Genomic DNA, 24,776 nt, shown 5'->3' with positions numbered 1-24,776 from the left:
GAGAATTAAATCTCACCCCCAAAGGGCCAATCCTCATCTTTCCATGGTGCAACCATAATAGTAGGTATCAACAGACAATAGACAAACAATGATGGTACTGGTGCTTAGCTGACCAGAACACCTGGTTATTTTTGTCAAGAAGCCACTGCTAAAACTCAACAGAATTACAGATTGTTACAAACACATTTATGGCGCCTAAAGAAAAAGATTCAATTAGCAGAAGAATTACAGAAATTTCATGTGGATATAATAAGTCTTCTAAGACAAAAAGGACAAATAAGTATACAAGATATGCTCAGACAACAGTGATCAGGGTTAGGAAGAAGTAGCTATAATATTCAGTTAATGAAGATACAACTACAACAGAAGCTTAAGTTGCTTCAAGCAGTCAAGCAAATAAGTAAGATTTTGTATATAATAAGAAATAACTTATTTGTGAAAATAATTTTGCAGAAGATAGTAGTAAAGAAATATCATGCATTTGTTATGGGAAAATTTAGAGAAAAAGGAGGGCTAATAATGGTAAAACACTTGCAGGATTCCAGGTCAAGAGATAAACAAGTAATAACTATGTTCTAAAATAACATGCTTTAAAATTCACATGTAAAAGAACAAGAAAAAAAAAAAATTTAATGATGCAATGATATTTTCAACCTGGTTCAGAATATTAAGTATACAGAATTTGAAATGAGAAGTAAATCACATTGAAAAGAACATGCACAAAAGTTTTGAAGCAAATCCAGGTTTAAGTAGTATTCTGATGTGGAAACATATGAGGAAGATGAAAAACAAGAAACCTTATAAGTCCATTAGCAATATCTAAAGAAAATGTCCCCCCCCCCTTCAATTGCTAGTGATAAGTAGACTTATTGATTATTCTGCTTATAATAATTTTAAAGCAAACAAAGAATGTCAAAATACACTTGGATGGAAAGAACACAAATCAATAAGACTATATAATAAACAAATTAGTCGTTCAATGAGTTTTCAGAAGCTTTACATTGAAAAAGAGACCACTTCCTATTAATATCGCAAATTTGTCTTCCTTCATGGTGGTTGCGAATATGAATGCAGAAATCAAGAGGACTACTTCAACCCCAAATAAAGTGGTTTTTTCAACAGTTAAAATTAGACAATATACACACCGGCAAACTGAATGAAAAGTAATGGGTAAAGATTTGTTGTATATTAAAACAGGTAGCATTTGAAAGCTTAGGAAAAGAGAAGTCATCATAAAAGAGTTCTTGGTGGGATTAGGATATTTCTAAGATTACAGATGATACCCTTCTTGGAAGAATTTCTATTACCAACTAGATCCACTGAAGATAAGATTAACAGTATCAGAAAGCTTGAATAATTTCATACCTAATTTACACAAATTACAGTTACAGTATTTTCAGGATTTATAGTCATGTACTATGGAAGAATTACAAATACCACACGATAGAAAACACATTTCGAAGAATAGAAAAACATTAAATAACTTCAAGTCAAATCTGGAGAAGCATTAACATGGAACTGTTAAAACACACTGATGCAACTTAAATCAACACAGATTTCCCAAATAGGAAATGGGATGGGGAAGAACCACCAGAATCCCAGAGAAAGACAGTTATTTCAGCTTATAAATAAAGATAACCATAAAGGTCAAAACTTATCATGAAATAAGTCTTCTCAATAGAATGCATCACAGAAGGACAGAAAGATTAGAACTCCAATGTAGATTACAAAAGTTAAAGGCAGTCTTAGAAAAAATATCTAAAGTTCTCAGTACACAAGCTGTCATGTGACTAAGAAGAATAGAGAAAAATGGAAGCAAGTTGTGTTAAAGATGCTTAAAAAAAAAAAAAAAAAAAGTATTTTTCTAATACAGAAATAAAAGGGGTGAAGGGGCATTTTTTTTTATTCAATATTAGAAAATGAATGTCAAGAAGCAAGAAAATGTTTTAGATACTATTGAAGAATCTCAAAAATGAAAGCTTAGAAAAGTGCATTCTCAATCATTACCAAACTGGGAATAATACAGGTAGATATTTTTTCCCTTGAAATTTATGCTTCACCAAAAACCTGTTTTGATATTTTTGCATAAATATTTCCAAGAACATCTATCAACATTAGAGATATCTTAGTAATTCTCACATTTCATTAATAAGTTTAGTTTAATCCTTTATCCAAGTGTGAGCAAACAAAGTTTGCACCTGAAAGTATCTTCAGGACTGGGGTAAGGTAGTGCAACACCAGGCAACTCATTGCAAAGGTGGAGGAAGCTCCATCACTCATATCTCAGGATCTCCCATAATGCAAAACACATCTCCTTGCGGATATGTGTAATGCTATGCATTAAGGTAAGGGCCACTACCCATACCGGTTTTATTTCCACTACTGGGCCTGGCTCCCACTGAACGAGATCTCAATAAAGGTCGAAACCGGTATGGGTAGTGGCCCTTACCTTAATGCATAGCATTACACATATCCACAAGGAGATGTGCTTTGCATTATCGGAGATACTGAGATAGGAGTGATGAGAGCTTCTTCCACCTTTGCAATGAGTTGCCTGGTGTTGCACTACCTTACCCCAGTCCTGAAGATACTTTCAGGCACAAACTTTGTTTGCTCACACTTGGATAAAGGATTAAACTAAACTTATTATAGTCTAACCAAGTGAAAAATAAACTCTCAACATCTCACATTTCAGTTTTCCCTTTCATAGACTGAAGGAATGGGAGGTTTGCTCCTATCATCTGGAAAGCCTTTTGAATTTGTAAACATCACCTCTTGAACTTTTTTTTTTTTTTTATATATTTTTTATATATTTTATATAAGTCAGTCTGGAAACACTGCTCTAAAGATTAACAAAACTAAGCCATTTCAGACTTCTAATAAGCTTGGTGTTGCTGTCACACCAGGCAACAAATTTTCTACCCTATCAAAGAAACATCCATATTTACTTCAGGTTGGATATCTATTTTCAGCAGTTCTTTCCCACATTTCATGTTTGCAACAGCATTTCCTACAGATAGCAGTCATGGGTATGCACTTGGGTATTTGTTAACTACTTAATTTTTACTGAATAAAAATCCAATTCCTAGAAGGTTAAAAATTTTCAGTTATTCCAAATAAAGCATCTCTCTCCAGGGAGAACAGATTGAGATCTTTCATAAGTTTATGTTTACAAATTTTAAAATTTATTTTAGTAAAATGAATATTGTATCAGATCATATACAAAATTCTATTATGAATTATTGTAATCAAATGGTTAAGCATTTCTTTTTTTTTTTTTTAAGTATTCATTTCATAATGAACAGTAATGAAGACGATAAAATCTAATGCATCAGAAAATGAAATAAATGACGGAAAATCTCACGTAAAAAGATTTTTTTAATAGTATAATTTTTGCCTGTGTGTCACAGGCATCTTCAGTACATGTTAAGCTCAAATTAAACAATAACTGACAATTCCAAAAAGCGCCACCTAAGTAGCTAGTGTAAGATAACTAAAAAGGTTAATAAAATTTCCTAACAAAAAAAACTATATATACAATAAAAAGTTAGGAAAGATTAGCTGATTTGTAAAGTACTATCTCCCATTAAGGGGATAGATGTAAACCATCAGATCTGTTTAAGTTAGGAGAGTGGAGTAAAGTTTCACATGTTTCTTTATAAAGCCATTCTATGAGGAACCGACTTTTGTGAAGGACTTGTCTTTTTCCAATGAACTCTATGTCTGGTTAAGATGGCATGTTCTGTAAGTCAAATAGAGGCAGATTTTCCTGTTTGTCCAAAATAAGATAATCTACAAGAGCAAGGAATCTGATAGACACCTGGATAATTAAGATGTGGAAGCTTGTCCTTAGGAGAAGTGAGAAAGGTGGAGATTTTTCTGACCGGTAGAAAGGCAACAAAAATATTCAATGGTTTTAAAACTTTTGCTATAAGTTCACTAATGCCATGTACATAAGGGATAGGAATGCACGTTATTTCTTCTGAATTTGAAGAGAAAGAACATTAAAACTACTCAAAGATCTTTTGATGAAGGAATTCTTGTATCCATTAGATAGAAAGGAAGAAGTAATAGATTGCAGTTCTTTCTGTAAGAGATCGTCTGAAGAACAAAAGGAGTTGGCTCGATGAACCAATGTTTTAATAGTTCCTGCCTTTTGACTGGGATGGTGATGAGATTCAGCATGGATATAATGGCCAGTATGAGTCTTCTTTCTATATACTGAGAAATGTAGGTTAACATCTGGTTGGCGAAGAATTAGAAGATCTAAAAAGGCTAACTGCTTACTTGATTCTATTTCAAGAGTAAACTGGATTCTTTGATGAAGTGCATTTAACTTAACGAGAAACTGTTGAAGTTCATCAAAAGAGCCATATCAAATAGCAAAAATGTCATCGACATATCTGAACCAACGAGTAGGTCTGGGAGAAATGTTGTCAAAGATAGGTTTTTTTAAAATGTTCCATAAAGAAGTTGGAGACAGCAGGAGAAAGAGGATTGCTCATTGCTGTTTCTTCGATTTGTTGATACAACTTATTTTTAAAGGAAAAAAAGCCAGAATGTATTACAAAATCAAATATTTTTACAATATCTGAAGGAAATTCCTGTTGCAATAATTCAATACTTTCAGATAAAGGAACATTTGTAAATAAAGAAACAACATCTAAACTGATCATGATATCAGAAACGTCCAAATAAAGATCCGAAATTTTATTTTTGAAATCTAAAGTAAAGTATCAGTTCTTCTAGCTGAGGAAGTGAGTAAATTTGATAAAAATTTTGTAAGTGGGACAACTTATACAATCTACAACTGGCCTCAATGGAATGCCTGGTTTATGAACTTTCAGAAGACCATACAATCTAGGTGGATGACCAAAGAAGGTTCTAAGTTTTTTGTTTTTATCTTCATTCCAAGTCAATACATTATCTATAAGAGAATTAAGTCTATTCAATTGACTCCTGGTAGGATCCGACGTAAGAGGCCTATAAGTTGAACAGTCGCAGAGTAATAGGGACATTTTTCTCTCATATTCCTTCCTATCTTGAATAACTACAGCCTTCCCTTTATCAGATTTCGTAATAATTAAATTGTTATTTTCAGTGATTTCAATGCTTTAAATTCAGAGAAAGAAAGATTTGGACGAGGAGGCTTGGCATAAAAGAGAATTTTCGCACATTCAAAACGTAACCTGTTGGGTGTTTTTTTGGGATAAGGATCGAATACCTCTGTCTATGGTGTGAAAAAAAAATCCTTATTAGGAGCAACAGCAAAATCATAACCTTTTGATAAAACAAAACGTTCACTGTCTGTTAGAGGACGTCTGGAAACATTGATAACTACTACTACTTTATCTGTATCAATAACATTATTACTGGGTCTAGGTAGGCTGACCAGAGATTCAAACTTGCATTTTAACTTATCACGAGAATCATTATAAAGACCTTTAGGTAAGAATTCGAAGATATATGTAATATAGTGTTAAAAAGTTCAACCGTTAAAACAGATTCTAGATGTCCATAATTTCTCTATTTAAGAGGGCTAGAGACTTTTTAGCTTCATGTAGCTGATAATTTAAAAGAGACTTGCTAGCTTTTACATAGATCCGATGAGCTTTTAGGGACCTGAAAACTTCTTTTATTTTACAGCAGATAGGAATAACCTGAGCTATCTTACCTAAAGGTCTTTAATGATTCTCATGATAAGTTAAAATGCAAGTTTGAATCTCTGGCCAGCCTACCTAGAGCCAGTAATAATGTTATTGATACAGATAAAGTAGTTATCAATGTTTCCAGACATCCTCTAACAGACAGTGAACGTTTTGTTTTATCAAAGGTTATGATTTCGCCATTGCTCCTAATAAGGATTTTTTTTTCACAACATAGACAGTGATATTCGATCCTCATCCCAAAAAAACGACTAACAGGTTATGTTTTGAATGTGTGAAAATTCTGTTTAATGCCAAGCCTCCTCGTCCTAATCTTTCTTTCTCTGAATTTAAAGCATTGAATTGTAGATTCAATGCTTTAAATAGGTTGTCCCACTTACAAAATTTTTATCAAATTTACTCACTTCCTCAACTAGAAGAACTGATACTTATATAAAAAAAAACTTTAGATTTCCAAAATAAAATTTCAGATCTTCATTTGGACGTTTCTGATATCATGATCAGTTTAGATGTTTCTTTATTTACAAATGTTCCTTTATCTGAAAGTATTGAATTACTGCAACAGGAATTTCCTTCAGACATTGTAAAAATATTTGATTTTGTAATACATTCTGGCTATTTTTCCTTTAAAAATAAGTTGTATCAACAAATTGAAGAAACAGCAATGGGCAATCCTCATTCTCCTGCTATCTCCAACTTCTTTATGGAACATTCTGAAAAACGTATCTTTGACAACATTTCTCCCACACCTACTTGTTGGTTCAGATATGTCGATGACATTTTTGCTATTTGGAATGGCTCTTCTGATGAACTTCAATAGTTTCTCACTAATTTAAATGCACTTCATCCAAGAATCCAGTTTACCCTTGAAATATAATCAAATAAGCAGTTAGCCTTTTTAGATCTTCGAATTCTTCACCAACACATGGTCACCTACATTTCTCAGTCTATAGAAAGAAGACTCATACTGGCCATTATATCCAACTTGAGATCTTTTTCTTTTCAATATGACATTTAATTTCATCCTGATCAACACTAAGTGATGATTTGCTTCCTATTTCAAATTCCATATACATGCCTGTCCTGAATTAGCATGACGATATCACTGTCATTGTTGACAGTGATATCACATATTGCACAATATCACACAGAATGAAACTTTCTCGTCCTTTCTCCATATGAGTTTATGCACATCTTTATGTTCGAACAATGTCAGATCATTAAAAAAAAATTTTTCTTCTTTAAAAGCACATTTCTTTCCTACTCTGTTTAGATCTCCAAAAAGGATTATGTCAGTTGCCTCCTCTTAACTGCTCAAAAAACACTCCCTCCTTCACTACTTTCATAGACTGCCATTCAAGAAGTTTATCTTTATGTTTAGTATAATGCTATGAACACTCCTTCCTTTTGCTGATTGTCTGAAAATTGCATTTTATATTTGATGATTAGAAGAATCAATTGTTTTCATTTTGATTATGCCAATTGTTTCAACATGGTGCTTATCTAATTCTAAAGTTCCATGTTTTTTCTGTCGATATTTATGTTGATCATGTCTAGCCTGAGTTTCCTGCTGATGTTGGTTTTGTTCCAGTGGCCTCGTTTAACTGGGTAAAACTCCAGCATCGTTCTTTCTGAGATTTTGGTTTAAGCCAGTGTTTCTCAACGTGGGAAGTATGCTCCACAGGGGGGCAATTTGAATATTTTGGAGGGCAATTAGAATATTTATATTATACTTTTTCAGAATTTGGCTGACTATTATGCTAGAGTGGGGGCATCAAATTCTTTGAGACGTTGAGGTGGGACATGAGGTGGGTCCAAAAAAGGTTGAGAAACACTGGTTTAAGCCAATGCAAAATACAATCTAGTTCGTTAATTGTAAACTGCCAATTCATCTTTTTTGGTTCAGTACTCAGGCATACCTTTCAATGGAATGTACCTCAAGAAGGTGACCAGACATTATGTCAGAAGCCTCACTCAGTTGTGCATTCCTTAAAAAGATTGCAGGTCTCAGTGTGTAGCAGTGAGTAGAAACAGGACATAAATCATTCATCTTGTGTATGTTCAAAGTGACTTAAATGTCAGCCATATAAAATTAGCTTAAATGTACCTACCAGTTACAAGTTTTTATTTTATTTTATTTTTTTTTTTATATATACTTCAACATATAAGAAAGAGCATTAAATATCTTTAATATTATTAAATAGGATGTAAAGTCATTAGCCTCTATATACTAGTCAAGTCGTGAAGTTACTTCATGTGCAAACTTTGTTTGCTTACACTTGGATAAAGGATTAAACCAAGAATATAATTTCTTGGCATCATCATCAAATTCCTGCCATGTACCCTCAAGGGGGTGTACAGAATATGATAGTACTACATGAAAAATTTACATCATTACTAACTTCCTACCTACAATTTTTCTCCAAATCAGTCTATTACTTGTCAAAACTCCAACATTATCAGATCTTATATTTCTATCATCTAAGGCATATTGTACCGTATCAGTCCACCTATATCTTGGTCTTCCTCTGGGTTGTTTTCCTGCCAATCTGGCAGAAAACAATTGTTTTGCTAATCTTTCCTTGCTCATTCTGTTTAAGTGACCATACCACCCGAGATTAGCTCTGCTAATGCATTCCTGGATGCTGACAATGTCAAGTTCTTTCCTAATATCTTCGTTTTTAATATGATATTGCCATTGATGCCATCTGTTCATGCCTCTAATCTTTCTAAAGACATTCATATCTACAGTCTCTAGTCTTTGATCAAGTGTTTTACTTCTGACACAGCTCTCAGATCCATAAGTTAAAATGATTTGAACACTGTCTCGTATACATTTGTTCGGAACATTAACATATATATATTAATGTTCTCACTAATTTCTCTCTTATTCCATATGAATTTATTCAATTGACTTTCTACCATACCGGCTTTGCTGATTCTGTTGTCTATTTCCATATTTAATTTACCATCTAAACTAAATTTTCCACAGGTTCTCCACTCACAATGCAGTTGACATTTTCAACGATTCTACCTATTTTCACTGTCTTTTTATTGCTGCCCTTCATACCATATCTATTACAACAGTTATTCAATTTAGTCAGGTAATCTTGCAGATTTCTAGCAGATTTATTTACAAGTATAACATTGTCTGCATAAAGCAAAGAGCTGACGTTAACATCTTCAATTCTGAAATCATGTTTGATACCACTTTCCTTTATAATGTGATCCATATAGATAATGAATAACTGAGGGGATAACGTACATCTTTGTCTCAACACCAGATTTAACATTAAACCATCTTCCTGTACTTCCTTCAATTCTAACTGCTGACTTACAACTCAAATAAAGACTAAGTATTACTTGATATAATGCCCCACTGGCAGCATATAACTGTAGTGTATTGAATAGCTTCTCTCTTGGCACCTTGTCATGTCTTTTCCAGATCAACAAAACATAAATACAGATCTTTGTTATATTACCATGATTTCTCCACTATTTGTCGTAAAGTGAAGATCTGATCCTGACAGCCTCTATTTGGGCTGAATCCAGCTTGTTCTTCACCAAGCTTCTCTTACATAATTCTTCTCAACCATTTCTCAAATATACTTGCATATATCTTACAAGGAACACCAAGTAGGGAAATACCTCTGTAATTCTCACATTCAGTTTTATTTATTTCCCTTTTTTATATATGGGTACTATGAGAGCTCTACTCCAATCATCAGGAATTTGTCCCTCAGTCCAGCCACTGTAAGACTTTTACACCACCATATTTCAGCATTTCTGGTTGAATATCATCTACTCCTGCTGCCTTTCCACATTTCAAGCCTTTGATGGCTTTTTCTACTGCAAGTATGGATATGTATTCCTGACTGTATGCCTGTTGAGTTTTTTTTTTTTTACAACTATACTATCACTGCTTGTTTCATTTAGCAATTTTTGAAATAATTACTCCATACTTCAACTATATCTTTTTGTCCCATTTTTATGTCACCTTTATCATCTCTAACTCCTTTTACAGCACTCTTTCCTCAATTTCTAAGCTACTACAACAACCTTCAGAATATTTTGCCACCTTCTTGATATTTATATTCTATGTTTTTGCCTAAGTCCTCCCATGACCTTTGTTTAGCTAGTTTTACAAAGTGTTTAGCTTTCTTGCATTTGTCCCTGTATTCCCTAAGAGCACAAGCTGATTTATTTGCCAGGAACTTTTGATATACTTTCTTCTTTTCTTTCACTGCCTCTTTAACTTCCTGTGTCCACCATGGAGTTCTGATTTTTCTATCCTTGCAGACAACCTCACCACATGCCTCCCTGGCTGAATCTCCAAGGTTTGGTCCCTGTTCTCAAACTCTTTCATTTTTTCTTCAATAATCTTTGTGTATTTTAGTCTACAGCTCACATCTGAGAGCTGCTCAACTTTTATTTGCTTTAAAACTTTCTTAAATGTTCTTCTTTTCAATATGAAATTCAATTTTATCCCGCTCAAGACAAAATAGTGGTCACTTCCAATATTTCAAATCCCCTGTATACTCTGTAACAATTCTCCTGCACTAGGGAGAAAACATCACTATCAATAATAACATAGGCAATGAGACTTTTCTTATTCGTTGCCTCTTCTCTCCATGTGAATTTGTGCACATTTTTATGTTTGAACATGGTGTTATTAATAACCAGTCCATGTCCTGAGCAGAAATCCAACAGGTATTTGCCATTATTATTCTTTTCTCCAAATTTCCCCAAAATATTTTTGCATACCTGACAATCATTTCCTACTCTGCTATTTAGATCCCCAGTCTTGGCATCTTTATTTTATTTATTAAATATATATATACAGGTCTTTAAAGGAATTGCTGCCAAATTTATTGGAACCTTTTGACAAAAATTACCAAAACCTACAAGTTCAAATGTTGGTTCAATTTTGGGTGCTCAACTATTCCAACTCTGGAAAAACACTTAACTCTTTAGGAATAGAAACAATGAAACATTTCTGTGAAGAAATAAACAGAAGATTTGATACATTCTTTGAAAATAAATATTTCTACAAGATTTAACTAGTATTTTTCAAGTCAAACAGTGATTAAGTTTTAAATCTGATTTGAAAGTATCAAATGAAGTCAATAACATTCTCCTTATAAAAAAAAGGTGACACTTTGAAAATCAATGATGGGAGAAGGATAAATTACAGGAGTGATAATACTGCCACCAGGTCAAAAGGAGTAGAAACTGCAGAAAAAAGATATTTTAACAAACTGCTGTTAAAAATGTTCAAAAGACCTGATGATCCATTAGCATGGTTATCAAGTTCATTTTGATTTTTAAATTCATACCTGGGTGCTTAAGGGTCAAAGCTGTATAATTGAGAGGAGACCTCCACATAGCCTTTAAAGGAATGCAGAGAACCAACCAGGTCTTCTGACCTAATGGCCAATCCTCTTAGGTATCTACCTGGATAATGAATGAACGAGGATGGGCTGGCAATTTGGGATTTGGCTGACCAAATTGTATTCTTATTGGCGTAAACCATGATAAAAAAGGTACAAAATGACAGAATTTTATGCTGGTTGCCTCGTCGCACGGTTAAACAATGCCCTCAATTGTTTTTTGCCAGGGCAAACAGCAAAAAGTCAGCTACTGGAACAAATTCTAAAACACACTCAACTCAATATCATCAGAGTTCAAGATTGATACTATGAACATAAGCCTGAATGGCAAAGAAACGGAGCTAGCTGAGGAATTGGATAAGTACCAGATCGACATAATATGGGTAACTGAAACAAAAGACAAAAACTGGCGAGATCTTTCTGAGCAATAAATACAAAATGTTATATTCAGGCAATGACAATCAAGGAAAAGAAGAGTAGCCATAGTATTCAACACTAAATATGAGGCTAATCTTCTTAAATATTCACATGGAGAGAAGAAGCAGGGAATAAGAAAAGTCTCTTTCACTATGTTATTGTTGATATCATGTTTTCTCTCTGATGCAGGACAATACAGTATACAGGGGATTTGAAACTAGAAGTGATTACCATTTAGTGTTGAGTAGGATAAAATTGAATTTCATATTGAAAAGAACATGTAAGAAAGTTTTCAAGCAAATAAAAGTTGAGCAGCTCTCAGATGTGAACTGTAGATTAAATATACAAACATTATCCAAGAAAAAATGAAAGAATTTGTGAACAGGAACCAAACCTTGGAGATTCAGCGACTAGCCATAAAGAAAGCACTGATTGATTCAGCCAGAGAGGCATGTGGTGAGGTTGTCTGCAAGGATAGAAAAATCAGAACTCCATGTGGACACAGGAAGTTAAAGAGGTAGTGAAGGAAAAGAAGAAAGCATATCAAAAGTTCCTGACAAATAAGTCAGCTTGCTCTTAGAGAATACAGAGAACAAATGTAACAAAACTAAACACTGTAAAACTAGCTAAACAAGTCATAGGAAGACTTTGGTAAGAACAAAAAAAATAAATATCAAGGTGGCAAGATATTCTAAAGATTGTTGAAAAAGGTAAGAAATGGAAGAGTGTTGTAAAAGGAATTAGAGATGATAAAGGTGACATGAAAACTGGAGAAAAAGATATCCTTGAAGTATCAAGTAATTACTAAGAGAAAAACTGCTAAATGAAATCAGTGACAGCAGAGTGGAAAAAAACACTGACCAAACATGCAATCAGGAATACATATCCATATTTGAATAGAATAAGCCATGAAAAGCCTGAAATGTAGAAAAGCAGCTAGAGTAGATGATATTTGACTAGAAATGCTCAAGTATAGAGGTATAAAAGTATTACAGTTGCAGCACTGCATAGTTCAAAAGGTCTGGACAGAGGGATGAATGCTGGCATGATTAATCTATAGCATTCCTTTATGAGTATTGACTCCCTGGAAGTTTTGGATGATAATGAATATCGCATGTATTGAATAACTGAAGATAGATAATTCAATGAAATTGATTCAAAAATGAGGTCATTATTCACATTTCCTCTAAGCATGTAAACATAGGAGCACACTGCTGGTCATAGTTAGGTAGTCAAATAAGATTTAACTTGCCATTCTACTCTTTCCACCAAACTAACCATTCTCTGGGACCAACTTGCGCTGTTTCTGTCCAAGATTTATTACCTTCTTTGGGGTTCTAGAAATATCAAGTTCCTTTTATCTCCTCATCTTCCTGTTCTCAAATGACATACTACTGTGATAGGTTCTGTGACTTCTTTTGTATGGGGAGAACTCTCATAGTACCCATATATAAAAAGGGAAATAAAACAATGTGAGAATTACAGAGGTATTTCTCTACTGAGTGTGTTCCTGGTAAGATTTGTGGCAGTATACTTCAGAAATGATTGAGAAGGATTGTGGAAGAAAAGCATTGTGAAGAACAAGCTAGATTCAGGCCAAATAGAGGCTGACAGGATCAGATTTTCACTTTACCACAAACAGTTGAGAAGTCATAGGAATATAACAAAGATCTGTATTTAAGTTTAGTAGATCTGGAAAAAGCACATGACAAGGTGCCAAGAGAGAAGCTATTCAAAACACTACACTTGTATGGTGTCAGTGGGACATGATATCAAGAAATACTTAGTCTTTATTTGAGTTGTAGGTCAGCAGTTAGAATTGAAATACAGGAAGCTGGTTTAATGTTAAATCTGGTGTCAGACAAGGATATATCCTCCTCTATTATTCATTATCTGTATGGATCACATCATGAAGGAAAGTGGTATTAAACCTGATATCAAAACTGGAGATGTTATACTTCCACTACATCCCTGACTAAATTGAATAACTGTTGTAATAGATATGGTATGAATGTCTACAATAACAAGATGAAGATAATGAAAATAGGCAAAAGCACTGAAAATATCAAATGCATTGTGAATGGAGAACCTATAAAACAAAGCTACTTGGGCATGATTTTTAATGAAGATTGTAAATTAAATATGGAAATAGACAACAGAATCAACAAAGCTGGTATGGTAGGAAGTCAACTAAATAAATTTATATGGAATAAGAGAAATTAGTCAAAACACTAAATTAGCTGTATACAAGAGAGTGTTCAAACCAATTTTAACTTATGAATCTGAGAGCTGGGTTACAAATAAAACACTTCACCAAAGACTAGATACTGCAAATATGAGTCTTAAGAAAGATTAAAAGTATGAACAGATGGTCAGTGGCAATAATATTAAAAATGAGGATATTAGGAAAGAACTTGACATTGTTAGCAGAGCTAATATCTGGTGGTATGGTCATTAAAACAGAACAGGAGAGGAAAGATTAGCAAAATAAGCGTTCTCGGCCAAGTTGGTGGGAAAAAAAAGACTCAGAGGAAGACCAAAATATAGGTGGATTGATACAGTAAAAAGTGCCTTAGAAAAGAGAAATATAAGATTTGATAATATTGGAGTCTTGAGAGATAACAGATTGATTTGGAGGAAAATTGTTGATTGGAAGTTAGTAACAATGTAAAATTTCACGTAGTACTATGATCGTGTATGCCAGGAATTTGATGATGAAGAATCCATACTGTTCTCTATTTAGCAATTTAAAATCAAAGTTCTGTTAACTTTTTTTTTTTTTTTTGAAGGGAAAGCAAAATTTTATTTTTTTTATTTTCACAGGGTTCCACTGTTAGAATTAAACTTTTTAATCTTTTATAAAATCAACTTTTGACCTTTTTTGTTAAAAAAAAAAGTTTATTTAAAAGCCACAGCTTTAATTATCATCTTTTCAAATTGACACAGGTGCTTTGCTTCGCTCCTTAAACAGATGCACTTTGTAGTTGTAGAATTTATGTTTTGTAAGCAATTCACTACAAGATTTGCTTCAACAATAGGTAAGCAGGTTTTAACTTACGTCTTTTTACACACATGCTCAAAAATGTATTTCCTCAACATGTTTTGCTATCTATATGGCTAACAGTATCTTCAGGATGTTGCTTAAAATTGCAAGAAAGTGACAAAATTAAATAGATGTTTTTCATCATCATCTTTCTTTTATGCGGTGGCGAGGGTTTATTAATCATCAGACCTCAAATTGTTCACAGGATAAGGTGGTCAAGCCCTATGCCCCGGTGTATCCTATGTCCTGTAGTGTTGAGTTCTCAAGGCCGGTTTGCCTGCTTTGCGGGATGAAAAACCCCAGGATAAACCCTACTGTCCAAGACCAGCTAACATGGCTATTGCTGAGGAAGATCCTTCAGCTCCTCACATCACCGACGGGAATCGAACCTAGGACACTCCCTCCCCAGGCATATGGTTACGCGGATGTTTATTCAATAGCCACTAATATCTATTAATTGAAAAGACTGGAATGATAGTTTAAGTCATGAGTATCAGACATGTTGCATGCAATCTCTACATTGTTGTGTAAACTCTATGTTAGGGGTTCTCAACCTTTTCTAGTGGCATACCACTATATTTAATTCAATATATCAGATGTACCATTAAGGCAGTGGCTCACGTACCACAGGTTGAGAATCCCAGCTGTATGTGATTGTTGGCATAAGATAGGTCTTTGAAGTTACACATATTAATTACTTCCAAATGTTGTGAAGGATCATTCTTTGGTTTCTATTTTGTGTCCCTATTGAGTGAATCATCTCAGACTCTTTGAACAACCATCGAAGTAATCGTCTTCTTAGTAGGGAATGGAAGATGCCAATTAGCATGTCTTTGAGGATGTGTGCTTTTTCTTCCCTTTTGTTTTCACTATCATTTAGATGCTCTTTGTTGCAGATATTTATAAAATAGAACTTTTCTTTAGGAGAGCACGCAAAGTTTCATAAGATGTTGACTGGTTTGAAGGTTGTTCTGACGTTGACTGCTTTTGGCTATTTTTCTTGATGCATTGCCTTTGTAATTAATTTCTGGGTTATCATGGGTTTCATTGAATAGTTATTTTGGAGGAAGTTATGAAATAGGAGTTTGAAGTTCTTGTTTTCGTTTAATTATATGTAATTTTTGTTGATGGAACTAACTTGATTTGTGGGTTTCTTTCTTATAGATTTCTAATAATTATTGTCCAGCAATGTTTTTGTTGACAAGGATGTCAAGGAACAGTAATTTTCCCCCACTCCTACTGCTAACGTAAATTCATTTTTTTACAATTTTTGGGTATAAATAAAAAACATACAAGTTAATACCTGATTATCTATTATTGAATTTATATACTCCCCCACCCCCAAAGCATTAAATTCTACATAAAAATCAAAAGATAGTTCTTATTAGAAGAATGCCTACCGTTAAGTTATCTCTGAGGAGTTGCATTATAAGCGTGCTGTCTTTATAGGAATCTTCATTCAAGGTGTCAAGTTCTGCTATTGCATCATCAAATGCCTAAAATAAAAGAAATTTGAAATTAGTAACACAAAGGAAAAGTGCATGCTTAAAATTCGCATTATCAGAATAATGATACTATTATTATTCCCCCCCCCCCCCCCCCAACGTATGTACAAAACACTGATTTGGATATACACAAATTTCATTTCAATTCATGACAACTTAAGACATTGCAACCTCAAAGCATCTTGTGGATTGTAATTAGAGGGCTCTGAATTTTCTGGATTTCAGATAATTTATCAAATAAATGACTCTCCAGGATGGGGATGGTAACACAAAAATAAAATTTTTAGCCACATTCAATGACTAATGTTCACATATGTGTTTTCATACTTAAAAAAAAAAAATTGACTAAAATTAATTTGTCAAATCATTTATATTTTTTCATATTTTGTTCTAGAAACTTCGACATGAATCATAGCAATAACTATGGACATTTGAACATGGAAATAAGAATATTCAAATTCAAAAATCTGAATAAACCAAGATATAACAAATCAAACCATAAATTCTTATTCTTAATATTCAACTGGCGCTTAAAAGACCCACCTGCATTATTAGGAAGAGACTTCCAAATAACCTCTTAAAGAATGCAGGAACTAACCAGGGCTTCTGAACTATTGTCTAATCTCACCTTTCCGCGATGCACCCTGTTACGTATCTACCTGGGTACTAAATGAATGAGGATAGGCTAACAATTTAGGATTTGCCAGACCAAATTATATTCTTATTGGCTTAAACTATAATACAAAACAATGGTATAACATGAGAAAATTTCACGGCAGTTGGAGCATCGCATGGCCTCCATTGTTTCATCAGGGAACCATAGTGAACACAGTGAAAAGTCAGCTACTGGGACAAACTCCAGAGAACATCTCAACTCAACACCAACAGAGTTCAAGATCAGTACTATCAACATGAGAAGCATGTTGTTATATTTGGGAAATAACACGCAGAGAAAAGGAGTAGTTATAGTATGCAACACTAAATATGAGGATAATCTGCTTGAATGGCAAGCAGATATCAAGTAATGATGTGAGCAAATAGCAGAATGAGGAAACTAGACAATGAGATTTATTCCTTCTTAAGGGATTTTTTTTTAAGGCATTAGACAAGACAGCTGAAAAGGAAATGATTACCAGCCATATAATGTAATGGGAAAATTTGGAAAAAATAGCAAAGTTAATAATAATGGCATGTACCTGCTGGCTTTCTGCACAGGACACGGACTAGTCATTATTAATACCATGTTCAAACAGAAGAATATGCAAAAATTCACATGGAGAGAAAATGCACGAAATAAGAAGCCTTAATGACTTATTGTTGACAGTAATGTTTTCCCACTGGTTCAGGACACCAAGACTATACAGAGTATTTGAAAATCTTCATTTAATTTTCAGCAGAACAAAACTGAATTTCATACTGAAAAAAAGACATTTGTTTTCACACTTTCTTACGATGTCAACTACAGAAAAAATATATAAACATTATTAAATATTTTTTTATATATATTTCTTCAAACTTTAATATATCATCATCAAATTCCTGATATATACCCTCAAGAGGTGTACAGAATATGATAGTACATGAAAAAGTAACACCATTACTAACTTCCCATCTACAATTTTTCTCCAAATCAGTCTGTTACCTGTCAAGACTCCAATATTATCAGGTCTTATATTTCTGTCTTCTAAGGCACTTTTTATTGTATCAATCCACCTATATCTTGGTCTTCCTCTAGGTCTTTTTCCTGCCAACCTGGCAGAAAACACCTGTTTTGCTAATCTTTCCTCTCCCATTCTGCTTAAGTGACCATACTACCTGCTAATGCATTCCTGGATGTTGACAATAAAGTTCTTTCCTAATATCCTCGTTTTTAATATGATATTGCCATTGATGCCATCTGTTCATGCGCACAATCTTTCTCAGGAGTCTCATATCTGAGGTCTCTAGTCTCTGGTCAAGTGTTTTACTTCTGACCCAGCTCTCAGATACACAAGTTAAAACTGGTTTGAACACTGTCTTGTATACAGCTATTTTCTCTCTTATTCCATATAAATTTATTCAGTTGACCACATTCCTACCATACCAGCTTTGTTGATTCTGTTGTCCATTTCAATATCTAATTTACTATCTTCTCTAAAAATCATGCCTAACTAGCTGAAATATTTTACTTGTTCTATAGGTTCTCCATTCACAATGCAGTTGATATTTTCAATGTTTCTGCCTATTTTCATTGCCTTTTTAATGCTGACCTTCATACCATATCTATTACAACAGTTATTCAATTTAGTCAGGGAATCTTGCAGACTTATAGCATCATTCGCATAAGCAAAGAGCTGAGATTAGATTTTGATATCAGGTTTAATACCACTTTCATTCATGATGTGATCCATATAGATAATGAATAACAGAGGTGGGATAATGTACATCCTTGCCTGACACCAGATTTAACATTAAACCACCTTCCTGCACTTCCTTCAATTCTAATTGCTGACTTACAGCTGAAACAAAGACTAAGTATTGCTTGATCCCATTAACTGTAGTGTTTTAAATAGCTTCTCTCTTGGCACCTTGTCATATACCTTTTCCAGATCTACAAAACTTAAATACAGATCTTTGTTATATTCCTACGATTTCTCAACTAAATATCGTAAAGTGAAAATCTGATTCTGACATCCTCTATTTGGCCTGAATCCAGCTTGTTCTTCACCAAGCTTCTCTTCCACAATCCTTCTCAACCATTTCTCAAGTATACTTGCATAGAACACTCCACTCAGTAATGAAATACTTCTGTAATTCTCACATTCAGCTTTATTTCTCTTTTTATGTATGGGTGCTATGAGAGCACTACTCCAATCATCTGGAATTCGCCCCTTTGTCCAAGCCTTCAAAACGCTGCCGCGCAGCCACTGTAAGACTTTTATACCTCCATACTTGAGCATTTCTGGTCGAATATAATCTACTCCAGCTGCCTTTCCACATTTCAGGCTTTTAATGGCTTTTTCTACTTCAAGTATAGATATGTATTATTGACTGCATGCCTGGTCAGTGTTTTTTTACCACTGTGCTGTCATCACTGCTTGTTTCATTTAGCAATTTTTCGAAGTAGTTACTCCATACTTAAAGGATATCTTTTTCTCCTGTTTTCATGTCACCTTTATCATCTCCAATTCCTTTTACAGCACTCTTTCCTCCATTTCTGAGCTTCTTCAACAACCTCCAGAATATCTTGCCACCATCTTGATATTTTCTATGTTCTTGCTGAAGTCTTCCCATGACTTTTGTTTAGCCAGTTTTACACAGTGTTCAACTTTCATACCTTTGTCTCTGTATTCTCTAAGAGAACAAGCTGATTTATTTGGCAGGAACTTTTGACATGCTACTTCTTTTCCTTCACTGCCTCTTTAACTTCCTGCATCCACCATGGAGTTCTGATTTTTCTATCCTTGCAGACAACCTCACCACATGCCTCTGTGGCTGAATCAATCAGGATTTTCTTCAAGGCTTGCCACTGAATCTCTAAGGTTTGGTTCCTGTTCTCAAACTTCTTTCATTTTTTCTTTAATAATCTGTGTATTTTAGTGTACAGCTCACATCTGAGAGCTGCTCAACTTTTATTCGCTTGAAAACTTTCTTAAATGTTCTTCTTTTCAATATGAAATTCAATTTTATCCTGCTCATGACCAAATGGTGATCACTTCCAATTTCAAATCCTCTACACTCTGGTGTCCTGCACCAGTGGGAAAACATCACTATCAATAATAACATAGTCAATGAGACTTTTCTTATTTGTTGCCTCTTCTCTCCATGTGAATTTGTGCACATTTTTATGTTGGATCATGGTGTTAGTAATAAGTATGTCCTGAGCAGAAATCCAATAGGTATTTGCCATTATTATTCTTTTCTCCAAATTTTCCCAAAATATTTTTGTATGCCTGACAATCATTTCCTACTCTGCTATTTAGATCCCCAACAAGGACCAACTTTTCCTTTTTCATTGTGTCAGTCTTTCTCTAAAGCCTCAAAAAATTACTCTACTTCTATCTTAGTAGAAGTGGAGTAATTTTTTAATAACGGAGCAGTTCCCCATTCTCATATTTGCCCACATCACTCTACTTGAGAACACATGCCATTCAAGAAGATTAGCCTCGTATTTAGTGTTGAATACCATGGCTACTCCTTCTTTTCCTTGATTGTCATTGCCTGAATATAACATTTTGTATTTATTGCTCAGAAAGATCTCACCAGTTTTTGCCTTTTTTGTTTCAGTCACCTATATTATGTCGATCTGGTACTTATCCAATTACTCAGATAGCTCCTTTCTTTGCCATTCAGGCTTCTTATGTTGATAGTACCAATCTTGAACTCTGTTGATGTTGAGTTGGGGTGGGTTGTAGGAATTGTTCCAGTAGCTGACTTTTCGCTGTTTGCCCAGACGAAAACAATGGGGGGGCTGTTTAATTGGGCAACAGCCGACATTAAATTCTGTCATGTTGTACCATTATTTGAAATTTTGGTTTAAACCAATAAGAATACAATTTGGTTGGCTAAATCCCAAATTGCCAGCCCATCCTTGCCTGTTCAGTATCCAAGTAGATATCTAACAGGGTGCATCATGAGAAGGCGAGGATTGGAGATTCGGTCAGAAGCCCTGGTCGATTTTCTGCATTCCTTTGAAGGCTACGTGGAGGTCTCCTCTCAGATGATGATGTCATCAAAAACCTGAAATGTTGAAAGGCACTGTAGTAGATGGTACTTGACAAGTAATGCTCAGATATTGATGAGTTAATTAACTAAAAATTATTAATTAATAACTGAATTAATTTCATTAATTAATTCAGTTATTAATTATGAAATTAATAACTGAATTAATGCAATGGTTCCATTGCATTAATTCAGACGGTCCAATTCTTGATGTTTGGGATATGATCCTCAAGTTTGAAGACAAGAACCAAACCCAGAAGAAAACAGTAAACTGATTCAGCCCGAGAGAGTGATGTGTTAAGGTTATATGCAAGGAGAGAGAATTCAAAAGTCCATGGTGACTCAAGAGGCAGTCAAGGAAAAGAATAAAGCATATTGAAAGTTTCTGATAAGACAGCTAGCTTGTGTTCTTAGATAATACAGAGAAAAAGTGAAGAAAGCCAAGCACTATAAAAGCAGCTAAACAAAAGTCTGGAAGAATGAAGATAATAATCATCAGAAGTTTGGCAAAATGTCCTGGAGGCTATTGAAAAAAGGCTTAGAAATGGAGGAAAGAGTACTATAAAAAGGAATCAAGGATGAAAAAGGTGCTATGGAAACTGAAGATAAAAGATATTCTAGATGAAACAACTAGTGATAGCATGATAGTAAAAAAACTCAACAGGAATGCAATCAGCAATACTGGATGTTATAAAAAAAACATCAAAAAGCTGATCAAGTAGATGATATTTGAGTAGAAATGCTCAAATTTCAGATGATTAGAATACAGCTCTCATGATACTCAACTATGAAAAAGGGAGATAAAACAATGAGAATTATAAGATTTATGAATGAACTATACACGAAAAAAATGCTAGTTATATGGTGTAAATCAGAATTATATCATGCAACAATTTATATTTGATTTGTAATTCAGCAGTTAGAACTGAAGGAGGTAGAGGAAGATGGTATTATATCATATCAGGTGTGAGACAAGGATAGACACCATCTGTATGAATCATATTATGAAGGGAAGTGGTATTAAACATGATATCAGTGTTATGTTATGTTGTGTGTGTGTGTTCTAATGGATAGTTTGTCTGATTTGCAAATTAATCAAAATTATAGATGTTAATCTCGGCTGTTTACTTTATGCAGATGTTATACTTCTAAATAAATCTAGAAAACGTTTGCCAGATTCCCGACCAAACTGAATAACTGTTGTAATAAAAACTTAGTATGAAAATCAGCAATACACACAATCAAAACAGGCATAAACACTAAAAACATCAAATGCATCCTGAATGGCAAATCTATAGAACACTCCAGCTATTTGGCACCAATTTTTAGTGACTATGGCATAACTATGCAAAGAGACAACAGAATTAGCAAAGCTGCCTCTTTTCATGCCACATTTATTATAATAGTTATTCAATTTAGTTAAGGAAATCCTGTAAATCCTTGTACTAGGTTTATTTCAACCTACAGCTCTTTAATGGGAAAGTTAGCACGTTTTTTTTTCTTTTTTAACCATTACTGCACTTCACATGGCACTGATGTGTGATAGATTCTTGTATATTTTGTGTGTGGGAAAAAATTACGAATATAACATCTACATAAAGTAAAGAGTGATTTGAATATCTCCAATGTCTAATGCCAATTTCCTTTATATTGTGATCCATTTGGATCATGACTATAATGTGAACCCTTCTCTTATACCTGATAAGATAAACTCAAATTCCTGCATCACCTTCGGTTCTAAGTGTTGATTTAGAACTTAAGTACAGACCATGTATTGTTTAATACACCCTCTGTCCAAAAAGAGGCCGAACTTTTGATAGAAAATAAAACACAGGCCAATTATAATTATTCAAGTCATTTATTTCAATCAATACACTCTCCCTCAGCTTTGATACAGCGTGTGGCACAGTCAATTAATTAGTTAAACAAGTTTTTTTTTTACATCGGTTTTTGGGATACTGTTCAGGATTGTGGTTACTGCTGTTTATCGTTTTCAATGGTGTCATATCGCATTCCTTTCAATGGCAAATGAAGCCGGGGGAAGAGAAAGAAATCACATGTTGCTAAATCAGATGAATACGGTGAGTGATCCAACACACAAACTTGATTTTTGCTCAAAAACTGTCTCACAATGTTCAAACGATAAGATGGTGTATTATCGTGCAAAAGTGACCAGCTGCCTGCATCACAAAATTTATGCCGTATGTGACGAATTCTCGCTATCAATCACTTCAAAACTTAGAGATAAAGCTCATCATTGACCGTTTGGCCAGGCTGAACAAATTCTTTGTGGATTAATGCCCTCGAAATCATAGAAACAAATCAGCATTGTCTTTGCTTTTGACCTCTCCAAGTGACTTTTTTTCAGATGCCCCTCCTGGTGGTCTCCACTCAGCATTCCGTTTTGGGCTCATACTCAGAACACCACGTTTCACCACCAGTAACAATAGTTTCAAGGAAGGTGAGTCCTTATGAGAGGTTTTAATGAGGTCCTTGCAGTGTTCAATTCGATACATTTTTTTGACGTCGGTCAACTTGTGGGGAACAAATCGCGAATTCAATTTACAAAGGCCCAAACTCTTGGTCAAAATGTTGTGCACAGTTGATTTTGGAATCCCCAATTCATCTTCAATCAATCTCATGGACGATTTCAGGTTCTTTGATGAAGCCACACACTTTTTGGAAGTTAACTTCGCGCAGTCCAGTTTTTGGATGGTACGGCTTTTTGTCACCCTTATGCATCTCACGACTACTTTGAAATCACTTAAACCACTCGTAAACTTGAGTATGGGATAAGCATTCATCGCCATATGCTTTTTGAAGCATTTGATGTGTTTTGGTAAAACTTTCACCAAGTTTAACAAGTCGATTGCAGCCTCTGTTTGAAACTCATTTTCTGACCGTTCGTCAAAACACACTGCCACTCTTAGCACTATAACTCGGCTTCTAATGAAACAAATAGTGCATTAGTGGTGTCACAAACAGTTGACAACACTAATGAAGGTTGCTGCTTTTGACAACAAAAAAAAAAAGATACAACAGGTGGCACTACTAATTTCTTCTATTTTTGAAAAGTTTGGTTTCTTGTTGGACAGAAGGTGTATATTTGTAGCATTTTTAACAGCTTTTTCCTTGGCACCTTTGCCACATGCCTTTTTCGTGATATGCATAACAAATAGAGATCCTTGTTATATTCACATGATTTCAACTTTGCCATTTATCATGAAAAGATGACTGAAAATCCAATACCCACAACTGCTATTTGGCTTGAATCCACCTTATTCTCTAAGATTCTCTCAAGTATACTTGCATATTTGCTTACCACAAACACTCATTAGGGAAACTACTCTAAGTTTCAGATTGTTTTATTTATCTTTTTATAAATGGGTACTACAAGCTCTACTTCAATCAATTTGATCCTTATGACCAAGCCTTTTGAATTATGCAAATATATCTGCAATAAAACTTGAATAGCTCTATATTTGAACATTTGTGGTCAAACATCATCTACTTTTTTGCATTTCAGGTTTTTGATGGTATTCCACTTGAGTACTGATATCACTGCAATTCACTTTAATGTTTTCTACCATTGTGCTGTGCCTGCTTGTTTCATCCAGCAATCTTTCAAAGTAACTCCGCACATCTAGAATATATATCTAGAGTTTACTTCACACTTAGGAAAATTCTTTTACAGTACACTTTCCTCAATTTCTAAGCTTTTCAAAGCCTCCAGCATATTCTGCCACCTTTTTGATATTTTATGTTTTTAAAGTCCTCCCATGAGTATTGTTTAGTTACACTTTTGATTTTTCTATCTTTGTAGACAATCTCATCACATTCCCCTGGATGAATGAATGTTTACTCCATGAATTTCCACTGAATCTCAAGCTCTGCTTGTTTTCAAAGCATTTTTGTGAACAACATCCGAGTCTACAGTTTAATTTTGAAAGCTGCTCAACTGATTTCTTTTAAAACTTTTTACACACTTATCAATATGATATTCAACTGTATCCTGCTCAAAACTAAACAGTGACCACATCCTATTGTAAATCCT

At 34.2% G+C, this 24,776-nt stretch overlaps 1 protein-coding gene across 2 annotated transcripts in view; it reads right to left on the bottom strand.

Annotated features, from left to right (window-relative positions):
* LOC150094621 (14-3-3 protein zeta) overlaps nt 1-24,776 on the bottom strand; it is an 82,012-nt gene that overhangs the window by 1,617 nt on the left and 55,619 nt on the right. For both annotated transcript variants that reach the window (XM_090411479.1, XM_090411478.1), the window contains exon 5: nt 15,917-16,012. In XM_090411479.1, coding sequence (XP_090267605.1) covers nt 15,917-16,012 — 96 coding nt within the window. The remainder of the gene's footprint in view (nt 1-15,916; nt 16,013-24,776) is intronic.

The sequence above is a fragment of the Typopeltis vanoorti genome, chromosome 21 (genome assembly GCF_054136105.1).
Source record: "Typopeltis vanoorti isolate ZY-2024b chromosome 21, IOZ_Tvanoo_1.0, whole genome shotgun sequence".
Classification (NCBI taxonomy): Eukaryota; Metazoa; Arthropoda; class Arachnida; order Uropygi; family Thelyphonidae; genus Typopeltis; species Typopeltis vanoorti.
The sequence above is the reverse complement of the archived record's forward strand: the minus strand, read 5'-3'. Positions and strand labels throughout refer to the sequence as shown.